The sequence below is a fragment of the Sorex fumeus genome, unplaced genomic scaffold (assembly GCF_029834395.1).
Source record: "Sorex fumeus unplaced genomic scaffold, SorFum_2.1 ptg000054l, whole genome shotgun sequence".
Classification (NCBI taxonomy): domain Eukaryota; kingdom Metazoa; phylum Chordata; class Mammalia; order Eulipotyphla; family Soricidae; genus Sorex; species Sorex fumeus.
In genome coordinates this window covers 1,741,150-1,753,275 of record NW_026606111.1, presented here as the reverse complement: position 1 = coordinate 1,753,275, position 12,126 = coordinate 1,741,150, and the positions used below count along the sequence as shown (strand labels likewise).

The window sequence follows — 12,126 nt, the reverse complement described above, 5'->3', positions numbered from 1 at the left end:
GGTGGTGACCATGTGCCTGGCGTATAGGACTCTGTTCTAATCTCTGGTACCATGTGACCCTCTGAGCCTCGTATCCCTGGAGGGGCCATGTCCCTGTCGCCTGTCCCCCGTATCCTCCCCCACTCCCCACCCCCCAACTCTGAGTGTGGCCCTGCAGTTTCCCGGCACTTCGGCAGCATCATAGTGTCCTCACATTGAATTAGTTGTCACTCCAGTTCCCCTAAGCATCACTTGGGAAGCCTCAAAACAAAACAAAAATGCATTTTCCCATACTCTCTCTACCCACTGGACTCCCTGTTTAAGATTTTTTAACACACCTTTTATTATTTTGATACATATATTTGTTTTCCTATCCATATTTATTTATGAGGGCATAGGATTTTTGTGTACTTCTTGCTGTATTATTCACACCGAGACAGTAACTACCATACTATCGGCTTTCAGGAGCCTTCTTTTTTTTTTTTTTTTTTAATGAATAGATGAAGATTGTTGTGAAACTGAAATGTGTTTTTGATTCGATGTTCTCTCTTTTGTTGTTAGTGTTTAATGCTGTGTTTCTTAACAGGGTTGAGCTGTGATTGACTTTTTTTTTTTTTCAATATTTTTACCTTCATTACTGATTTTGTTGTTTGTTTTGAGCTGCGCTCAGGGCTTACTCCTGACTCTGTGCTCAGGGATAAATCCTTGTAGGCTTGAGGCACCATATGGGTTACTGGGTATTGAACCTGGGTTGGCAGCACACAAGGCAAATGCCCTCCCTGCTGTACTAGTGCTTCATCCCCATGAAGAAGAGACTCTCTTGGGGGAAGAGATGGCAGAGTGAGATTGTTTCGTAAATTAGGAAGCAAACAGATGCTTCCTAAATCTGTCTTGCAAATTATGATGTAGGACAAGCTGGCACCTATGAGGAGATGGTGACCCGAGCAGCACTGCTGTGTTCAGATGCACAGATGGGTCACTGCTTCAGCTGCCGGCTGTGTGCGGGTGGTCTCTTCTGCATTTCCCTGGGCGCCACCACACTGAGCTTTGGAAAGAATGATGTGCTCATAATTTGAGGTCATGTTTCCCTGGCAGCCGTCATATCAGTGCTCACTGGCTCTTCTTTGGGCACCTTTGCTCAGTTTTCACATTATTGTTGTCTGTTGGCCATTGTATTATAAGACTACTCAGAAAAATTATGGTTAGCCTAGGAATATTCAAACCAGAGCTCTGTTTTTCTCTAAAAAAAGAGCCAAAAGTACATGGTAAATGGATTGACTTCAGTGTTTGATTATCTGTGTTTCTCAAGCCCCCAACATACCCCCCAGAATGTTCTTTTCCCACCTCAGCACCTGCCATGTTAGCTAAGCTCTGTAAGCCAGTACTTAGCCTTTTGTTATAGCCCTACTGTGCTTTTTTTAATATTCCACATACGAGAGAGATCATTCTCTGTCTCTTTCAGCAGCTTCACTGCATGACAGGCTCCAGTTCCACCCATATAGTGGCAAGCTGTGTGAGTTTCTCTTTTCTTACAGCTAATATCCCAGTCTGTGTTTATACCACAGTTTGTTTTGTCCGTTCGTCCGTTCTTGGTTGCTTGGATTATTTCCAAGTTTTGGTTGTTGTGAATAGTGCTGCTATGAACATAGGAGTGCAGATGTCTTTTCTGATTAGAATTTTTTTGGATACTCAGTGTGAAAGTTGGCTACACACATATACATAGACAAGATTTCTTTTTGTGAAAGAAATTTTCTTGAAGTATTATTTCTGTTTTTGGGTGGGCACACCCATGAGTGTTTCAGGGCGTGCTGCCAGTAGTACTGGGAAGGGGACACACTCTACCATGATGAGCTCGAATCAGGTCTCCCCCTTGCAAAGCATAAACTTCATATGTTGAACTCTCTGACTCAAATTTTTTTTTCCTCAGGAAAATAACTCAAATTTCTTAAAATAGTAGAATTTTGGGGGCCTGGGGGTGCGGTGGGGTGGAGGTCTTAGGCTATACCTGGCTATCCTCAGGGGTTATTCCTGGCCGTGTACTCAGGAATTACTTCTGACAAGCTCTGGGGACCCTCTGCATTTCTGGGGATTGAACCCGAGTCTGCCATATCCCTGTACTGTTGTTCCGGCCCCATAAATGTCTTCTAAGTAGAAAGTATTTCTGAAAGAAAACGTCAAGGAGCAGTATTGAATATACATAATTTGGACAATATTCCTTCTTAAATCACTAAAAGTCTTTTTATACAATTTCTGAAGCATTTATCTTAATCTTAGATAATCTTTCTCTTAAATTTATCGGAAATATCTTTGATGCCTGAACTGCATCTGAGAGGTTTTTTAAGTTTCTTTTTTCCCACAACAACTTGATATGTTTCCAATGTCAAAAAGGAGGAATATTTTAACCACCATGTTAGTTGATACTTTTCTTTCCTGTATGATTGGCTTTGTTTATGTTCGTGATGGAAAATTTGTGGGTCTCTTAGTGTATTTTCTGTTTCAAACACTAGAGGCCTACAGAGACTCGAGAGAATTTATTAATGTCTATTTTGTATATGACTCATCTAGGCAGAACTTTTGCAGGCACTCGAATAATTTTTCATTTTCTTGAAATATGTTTAGAAGACAAATACTATTTTAAAGCTTACTTTCAATGCAGAAGGAAGCAATTTAGGTGTGGCGCTACTTTTGTCTTTCTAATTTTTGTTTAGATTGTCAGCATTATTGTTCTTGTTCAGTCTATATCTCAAAGATTTTAATTTTCCTAAAGATATTTGGAGTGTACTTTATGAGGGAGATAGTTTCTGGTATTAGGTTTACTTTGAGAACTTGAGAGATAGTATTTACAAATCTCTCATTGTGTGTGTAAATGTGCACAGTGATCGTTACTGTTGTCTAAGAGGACTAATCTTTTATGTGAATTGTTTTCTCTCTGACCCCAGCGGCATGAGAACACTGGTTGTCATGAATCATTGCCTCCTACTTTTGCACTAGCATTAGGGCAAGCCATGGGATCTCGTATCTTTAACTCAAAACACCTGGCACATAGAGTTTGGTACAGATTGTTGAACAAATGACATATGAAGGAAGATGATAAAAGATTGTGAAAGCTAAATTACTGGTTATTCTGTCTGTTACAGAACTGGTGTGTAAACAAAATGGTTTTATCCCCCCACTATAAAATTTTTCTAGGAAATATGTTTGGTTTGAGTTATAGATTCACTCATATGTCAATGCTTCAGAAATTCATATTTTGCCTTTGCTTTATTTCTAGGCAAGAGTTTATTTCTGGTTTTGGGCCATGCCCAAATGATAGAATTGTTTCCTGCATTGATTGTGGGAGCTTGTGGTACTGGGGATCAATGTATGATCTTTTGCCTGCAAAGCATATGTTTAACCTCTTGAACTCTTTCTGGCCCTAGGATGGAATTTATTCAGAAAGTTTCTGTAGTAGGAATTTGGAAGAATGTAAAAACACCTAGTTTTCCTTAAATGTGGGAGAGTTTTGGAGGCTGTTATGCATTCTTAAGGCAGAGATAACCTATCTTTAGAGAAATAATTTTCCTTAAAAATTAACTTAGGTGTGAAAAATGTAATGTAAGAAATCTTACTTGGAGTTTGTCATTTTTGAGTCCGCCTGACATCTGTTCTTGTTGAAGTACTCTGAAAGTCGGAGAAGTGGTTCGAGTCTTCAGAATATAGTATAATGTGAGGCATACTGAAACATTTTCTAAGAGTAGTTATTTCTTTTCTTTTCTTTATTTTTTTAAGGTAGAAATAATTTGGGGGACTGGCCTATGAGCCCTGCTCCTGAGCACCACAGGAAACTCGGGATTCTTGGCCATCCAGGCCAGCAGTTCAGTGCAAGGGCTCAAGGACAGTGATGCTGTGGGGCCCTGAGGGCCGCACCACATGTTGGGCACTGCGTGGGAACCAGGTGGTGCTAGGAATCCAGCATGGGTTGGGTGCATGCTCGGCATGCACTGTCCACCCGAATGCTCTCCCTGCTCTGGAAAGAACTTTTATTATAGAATACGTCCTTTTTAAAGTAATATTGTGGGCTGTGAGTTTCTTTTCTATAATAGTATCCATTATGTTGTCATTGTTACATAGAAAGGAATATACAACCAGTATACAGAAAGCGTAGTTTACTTTTATGCAGACAATTTTTATTGCTGGTTTGGTAAATAATCTGACCCCAAAACTAAACAAGAAAAACCCAAATCATGTGTCAGTTAAGGAAAACACCAAGGTGTAATTAAATTTCTTAATTGTGGCCTCTTTTAGGCTAAAAGCATGAGTAAGAAATTAATGGCATTTACTTTAGGAATAAAAGATGAGAAAATGTTAAAGTAAAATGAGTTTTTCCTTTTCTCTACCAGCATTTCTGAAACGTTGGGGTAATTGGAGTGGTTGGATTTTCCCTGGAATTGAGTGACAAATTCAGAAGACTGAAGCCCAGGCTTACTGTCTACCTTTCACGGAGGCCTAGCCGTGAGAGGACAGAAGAAGGCACGTGGCGAATCATGACAGCTGACAAAGACAAAGACAAAGACAAAGACAAAGAGAAGGACCGGGACCGAGATCGGGACCGAGAGAGAGATAAAAGAGACAAAGCAAGAGAGAGTGAGAATTCAAGGCCTCGCAGGAGTTGTACCTTAGAAGGAGGAGCCAAAAATTATGCTGAGAGTGACCATAGTGAAGATGAGGACAATGACAACACTGCTACAACAGAGGAGTCCACAAAGAAGAACAAAAAGAAACCACCCAAAAAAAAATCTCGTTATGAAAGGACAGATACTGGTGAAATAACATCCTACATCACTGAGGATGATGTTGTCTACAGACCAGGAGGTAAGGAACAATACAGTTGGATCCTCTGGTGTTTGTTGGTAAACTGATACCTGGGGGGGAGGGGCGAGGCTATTTATATTAAGAAAGGCTTGGAACCCAGATGAATAGATGGTTGGGATAGGAAAGCTCAAGATAGAAACACATTGACATTGAATGTGTTTATTTGTTGAATATTTGTGGGTCAGTTGACTTGACCGATTTCTTGTTACATCTGCCTCCATTTGGTTTTCTATCCTGGTGGTGCACTTGTCAGTGTCTTCCTTATCTTACTCCGCTTGTTGTCTTACTTCACCTTACTCTTTCCCTTCTCCTGGCCCTGTAGACTTTGTTTTGCGGTCACACTATGTGGTTTGTGTGTATAACTGGGGTGTGGGCTACTGTCCCCCATCTTGCCTCCCTTCTCTAATGGATGTCCTCTTGTTGGCTCTTTGACCTCTGTCTCTAGCTTCACTTCTGTGCCGTTTACCTGCTGCACAAATTAGGTTCATGAGCTTGCAGAATAGAATGCCTGGTAGGACAGATTAACCTTCAGGTTTTAAAAAGCTAGAGGCTAGAGAAGACTTTATAATGGCCTTTATGCCAAGGTTTATTCCACTAATAACCTTTTCTAGAGTATTGAGCTTCAAGCTCTCTAATCAATAGTAATAGATGAAGCCACTAACTCGCTTTGTTGTCCAGAAAATACACTGTTTATTCAGTGTATTGAGGTATGGAGACTTACAGTATTGCTCAGAGAGAGACAGATGCAGCTTTCAGATGAGAATGCTGGGAGGTGAGTAATTCAGAACTGTTGGACCCCACAAAACATTTCCTGTTTGTTTGCTATCTTGTATGTATTAGGATACCTTTTCTACAGAAATCAGGTTTTCCGATAAGATTATTTTATTTGAATACTAACATTGCTGGTGTGTGGTATGAATTCCATGGGATGTAAAACAACAGATTAAAGGCCTTCTAGGTCTGGAGAGTTAGTGCTTGTAGTTGAGTCCGTGCTTAGCATAGTTGTGAGGCCCTTGGTTCAGTCCCTAGCACTACCGATGGGCTGTGGTGGCTCCCAAGCACCATGCCATTGGGCTGATGCCGCTATACTCAGCAGTACATCTTGTGGCCCCCGATACTGAACATTGTTTGGGGAGGCCTTGATTTAAAAACAAACAAACAAACAAACAAATCTCTTAGTTTGATTCTTTTCTGGGAAAGGGAGGCTGATCTGATCAGACGCTCATGTCTTTAGTCTGGCTGTGGTTTGAGGAGTATTGTAGCTTCCCGAACTTCACAGTATCAGAATCCGCACCCCACTCTCCCCGATAAGAAATTGCAACTCTCCTAAAATTTACAAGAAATACCAGAAACTATCCCCTGCCTTCCTCCCATGAATGAATTTAGGATTTCAGAAGAAAATCAGGATAGAAATTCATACCTATAAACTTGTTTTCCCAACTTTAGTTTATCACTTGATAAGATATTTTTGTGATACAAATTTATCAAAGTGGAGGTTTTTGAGAGCTTGAGCTCTGCTGAAGAGATGTAGTGATGACAGATAACAGTGCTGTTAGTATTTTTGATTAAGACTTAAATTACAGAAGAATTTCCTAGACAGTGTAGATTGTCTAATATTAGAGAACTATCACAGATTCCTTTATATAAATCGCCTTTGTTCTGGACAATAAAAAATGGCACTGGGGTGTCTGAACTCCTTTAGATATAGATTGGATCATGATACTAGAATAAGGCATGGTTTACTTTGGTGTCCTTTTCTCTTGGCCCGTTAAAATTCAGCATGCTAATGTGATTGGGTCACCATGCAGTCACATGTGAGAGGGAGTGCCAGCCTTCCTCAGGGTTGATGATACTGAATGTGTGTTACTGAGTGGGGCTGCTGCCCTATGACCTTTGTAGCCTTCTAGTCCAGTCCACTCCAGAGGAAATGATGCCAAATGTGTCCCTCATAATGACGGAAGAAGCCCTCCTGTTGGCACTGAAGTGATAGTTCATTGGGTATGGCGATTGCCTTGCATGCAGCTGACCTAGGTTTGATTTCCTGGCACTACATGAGATTCTCTGAGCACCGCCAGGAGTGGTTGTTGAGTATAGAGCCAAGAGTAAGCCCTGAGCAACACTGGGTGTGACCCCCAAACAAATAAAATCAAAAAAAGTCTTTTTTTTTTAAGGGAGTTTCTTTAATATTAAAAGTAGCCTGCTGGGGGCTGGTTAGTAGGTAAGGTGTTGCAGTGCAAGCAGCTTACCTGGGTTCCATCGAGGGACCCCTAATGGTCCACCAAGCTCACCAGGAGTGACCGCTGAGCATAACTGGCTGTAGCCCTCCAAGAGTAAATGAGGAGAAGGAGCCCATTTCCTTAAAAAATACCAGGTTTGAGCAGACTCTTGCGTTTTCATCTTGCGCCTTCTATAGGATATCATGAAATCCTTCCTGTTTGGCATTTAGGAAAAGTGAAGGTAGGTTGGTAAGGGCTTATGTACAAGACAGCAAGTTCTTAAGTGTTTCAGGAAGAATTGTAGCAGGGGGCATTGTTTCAGTGAATCTAGGAAAAAATGAAATAAGTATGTTTGTGCCCTACCATGTTAGTGGAAGCTTGTCTTTGTTAAGGAGACTGCCTTGGACCTCCTTTTTGTTTGTTTGTTTGTTTGTTTCAGTTTTTTTGATGGTGGAGGTTACCTTTCCACATAGCTTTTTTTCCAAGTAAGTTTGCCTATGGAGAGGGGCCAGGACCAAAAATGATAGTACAGTGTTAAAGTTTTTGTTTGCTTTGCATGCAGCTGACCTTAGTTTGATCCTTGACATGATCCTTGAGCAGAGTCAGGAATTTCCCCTGAGTACTGCCGGCAGTGTATCCCACCCCTGAAAAAAGAATCATGAATAATGGGCTATAGTTACATTTCCAGATGGCACTTCAGGTTTTTCTTTCATTCGATTTCCTTTGTGGTCTTTGTCTTAGCAGAAAGTACAAGAGTGACAACTTTTGTTAGTGTGAAAAACCATTTATCTAATTACAAAAGGTATTTTTGCTTAATTATATCTTAATGCTTTTATTTTGGGGGAGGGGTTTTTGGGCCCTACACCAACATGCTTAGTGGCTATTCCTGACTCTGTGTTCAGGAATGACCCCCGGTGTGCTGATGTTCAGCTACAGGCAAGGCAAGTGACTTTAACCCATGTGTCATCTCTGGTTCATTCAGATGTTTAGGAACGCCACTGGATACTGTAAAGGTTTTTCCAGTGGATTATTAGTTTATGATAATTAATACTCAACAATATAAAGCACAGATTATTATTTCTACTTTTTTGAATTGGTATAAATGCTCAGATTAAGTACAAATTATAAATCTAAGAATATTGCTAAATGTGGACCTAGCAGTGATACATTGATAGATAAAAATCTTAGAAAGAGATGTAAATCTACTCTGTATTGTAGGGAGACAGTGTTATAACTATATTCTGATTCTTTGGTCTGAGATGAGTGGAAATTTTATTGAGAAATTGGTTATGGGGCTGGGGCAATAGCACAGCGGATAGGGCGTTTGCCTTGCTTGTGGCTGACTGGGTTCGATTCCCAGCCTCCCATATGGTCTCTTGAGCACGGCCAGGGGTAATTCCTGAATGCAGAGGCAGGAGTAACCCTTGTGTATCGCCGGGTGTGACCCAAAAAGAAAAAAAAAAGAGAGAGAAATTGGTTATTATTTGGAATCTATTTTTAGCTAAATCTCATGCGTGATTGCAACCAGTTCTTTTTTTTTATTCTGACCCTGACGGTCACCCTGACTTTCTCTGGTCTCTGGAGTTACCTTTAGGGTTGTCTCTCATCATAGTTGACTTTAAGGTATTCGCACTGCTGCTATTTCCTCCTGCTTCAGAGCCTTCTCACTGCCCGGCCTCCTGAAGCCCCTTCCTCAAACGCACACGGACATACTGACCTAATTCTCCTTTCATTTCTAACTCTGGTGTTCCAGTGTCATTGCCTTCCCTCTTTGGGTTCCATCCATTGGTTCCATCAATCCTGCCATGACATTGTCCTTTCTTCACAGTTGTAACAGGAATACTTTGTATTTATTTCTATTGTTTTAGGGTTAATAACTAACTCCTTTTTAAAGGAAGCAGCTCTGTTTTTGCTTATTAATTCCTGGCGTTACTGGTAATAGCATATACTGTATTCCACAATATTTTTTGAGTGAGTAAATTTGTGAAGCACTTTCAAGAATTTGAGTGACTAATGTGAGATGTTCTGTAATTCTACGTTGAATAAATCATTTCTCAAAGTATGATTTAGCAAACTTGTTATAAAATAAAACAACCCCAAACCCTTGTGGTTTCATGTATTTCCCCAATGTCAAGTCTAACTTCTTTGTTGTCTGTCACTTGTTACTCTATTTCTGAGGTAGCAAATTAACTTTTTACACAGCTGTGTACAGCTAGATTTCCTTTAGGCTCTTCTTTTGCATAGACTGTTAGTGTCAAAAGTTTTTGTTGTTTTAGTTTTGGGGCCATACCCAGCAGCACTCAGGGCTTACTCATGGAGGTCTTGTGTGGTGGTAGGGACCAAATGCCGGGGGCCTTGTGCAAGGCGAGCATATTTCTTCCTGTGGTATCTCTCGGACAGTTTCTAAGGTTACTGTAGAGACATAGTAATATTTTTTCACTGTTTATTTCCCTAGCCTTATTGAGATCACTGATGTGTGTAGCATTGTGGGGAGATAGCTAGAAGACGTGGAGCACATGCTTTCAGAAGGCTGAGTCCCGATCCCCCCTGCTGCCACGTGATTCTCTCAACACTATGTGGTGTCTCCTTTGTGGCCCCCAGAACTTCCAGACCTGATCATTGATTCTTCAAGCCTGTATCTGGGAGTGATTCATGGGTCCCCTTGAGCCCTTCCCTCTCTGTGATGGAGTGCACCAGGTGATGATTTTTGACACAGCAAGATTATTACCTTGGTCACCACGGTTTTTTTTGTTTGTTTCTTTTTTAAAATGACATTTGTCACTTAAAATGAAATTTTTATTATTTTTAAGGTAGCATGGTTTATAGTAATGTATATTTAAAAGAAAACTTATGCTTTTGGTGTACAGTTACTGCATCACAGATATCACCAAAGTACTCAAACCTCTTAAGCACTGTCGCTAGGTGACACTAGCACTTCTTCACCCCTCTTGCTAGTGTCAGTTCAGGGTAGAGTTCAGGGGTCTGTTGTCACTGGAGATTGCCTATTCACTTCTCTTACATACCACATCTGAGGGAGAGCAACCTGTATTCGTCCTTCTGTCCCTGACACCCTCCGGTTCTCTCTAAGAAGTAGGAAAAGATAAAATTTCATTTTTTCTGATGGCCGTGTAATACCTCATTGCATATTTATGTACCACAGTTTCTGTCATTTTTCCCACTGCTCTGTCATTGGACACTGGGTTGTTTCCAGATCTTGGATATTGTGGTATGAGTATGTCTTTCTGAATAAATGTTGTGGTCCTGTGATAGACAGATTGGAACTGCCAGATTATATGGTAATGTTGTTAAGTTTTCCGTTCCAGTTGGTATTCCTACCAAGAGGAAGGTAAGGGCACCTGTAAGTCTGCGTCCCTGCCAGCACTGGTTGGTTCCTGTCTTTTCTTGGATGTTTTTGTTTGTTTGTTTTTGTTTTTGTTTTAATTTAGGATGTTCTCATCTCTGTGGACTCCCCCATCCCAATGTTTTTCAGGTGGTGAGTAAGAACTTAGAAAATATCTACTCTTTAGTAACCTGAAATGAAATGCAGCTATTGTTAAATACCATCACAGTACTACATCGTGGTGTTCCATCACTTCTCCCAGAAATTCCTATTTCCTAACTATAGTTTGTACCCTGTAACCACCTTCATCCAATTCTACACATGTGTTGCTTCCCACTGTCTATTTTGTTTCTTTGCATTTGGTGTTTTTAGACTCCACATTTAAGTAAGACCATGTAGAATTTGTCCTACTCTTTTTCAGTTGGCATAATGTCCCCAAGGGTTGTCTAGTTGTCATAAGTGGTAGGATTTCCTTTCTCTAGCTGAGTATCATAATGATCTAACGCTCCATAATAGGTATTACTTTTTGTTTGGGAGGGGCTGTTGGGCCTGTTTGGCAGGGAGGGGAAATGGCCTGTGCCCATTCCCAGAATGCCACAGAGTTTTCAGCCCGGAGATCCATCTTACCTGGGACGATTTGGTGGCTTGATCCAGGACAAAGAACCTTTTTTTGTTTCTTTTTTTTTGTGGGGGTGAGGGGGGGGGGCGTACTTGGCAGTGTTCAAGGTTACTTCCTGGCTCTGCACTCAGGAATTACTCCTGGTGGTGCTCTAGGGACCACATGGGATGCTGAGTACCAAACCTGCCCTGCCGGCTGTAGTCTCACCACAGTGCACACTGTTGTCTTAGTGTCTCCTGTTTGAGGAAGGCTGGGAGGAGACCCCAGCTATATCCTGCCATTCAGCCAGTTGATACTGATTTTTTTTCAAATCCTTCATTTACTTGATTTAGTTGAAAGTTTATTTATAGTAGTCTCTTAGGCAAACATTTTCTCTCTTAAATATAGCAATACAGAAGGTACTTGGTTTTCCATCCAGTTTTGATTTTTGTCTTTTTTTTTTAAATAAAAGCTAATTTGAGCTAAACTTTATATCATTCAGGAAAACTTAAGATAGAAGTGACATGCATGAATTATTACTTTTTGTGGGTAGAATGACAAAGAACACCTGCTTTTCTAATGTTCTTCTAGCCAGAGGGAAAGGAATATAAATTTTGAGACCAGTTATCAGATCTTGTTCACTTTCCTAAATACAGGGTCATTAAATCTGGTAAAGTACGTACTTCTTCCATGTGTTAGCACAGTTGGTGTCCCACAACATTTGGGTAGACATGCAGAATTGCAGATTCCGCCCAAGATCATTGGTCAGAAATTTTACTTTAATAAGGCTTTTTGGTTACTTAAATGCACATTGTAGTTTGAGAATCATTAGGCTAGTACCTCCCAGTCTTTTCAAGTTATACACCACTAGAAAATGAGGGCATTGCCCTAAGAATGTGGGCAGACCCACAAGAGGGAAGATAGGCTTCTGTGAGTGGAGGATTTGACATAAAACATACCACATATTTTACAGACATAGAGGAGTAGAAGCAGCAGCTACAGAATTGAATTCTGGGGATCAAGGAATCTGCTCAAAGAGGTGGAACACATGCATTACAGACACAAGGCAGAATCCAAAGTTGATCCTTGTCATGCACGGGCTAGCTGTAGTCTTTGGTGGTCCACATTCATCATTAGCCCCC

The 12,126-nt window shown here is 40.8% G+C and overlaps 1 protein-coding gene across 2 annotated transcripts in view; it reads left to right on the top strand.

The window, feature by feature from the left end:
• The first annotated feature begins 4,358 nt into the window (after window positions 1–4,358).
• The window catches only part of RERE (arginine-glutamic acid dipeptide repeats), a 246,800-nt gene continuing 239,032 nt past the window's right edge, over window positions 4,359–12,126 (top strand). For both annotated transcript variants that reach the window (XM_056125470.1, XM_056125469.1), the window contains exon 1: window positions 4,359–4,830. In XM_056125470.1, coding sequence (XP_055981445.1) covers window positions 4,503–4,830 — 328 coding nt within the window. In that variant the 5' untranslated portion in view covers window positions 4,359–4,502. The remainder of the gene's footprint in view (window positions 4,831–12,126) is intronic.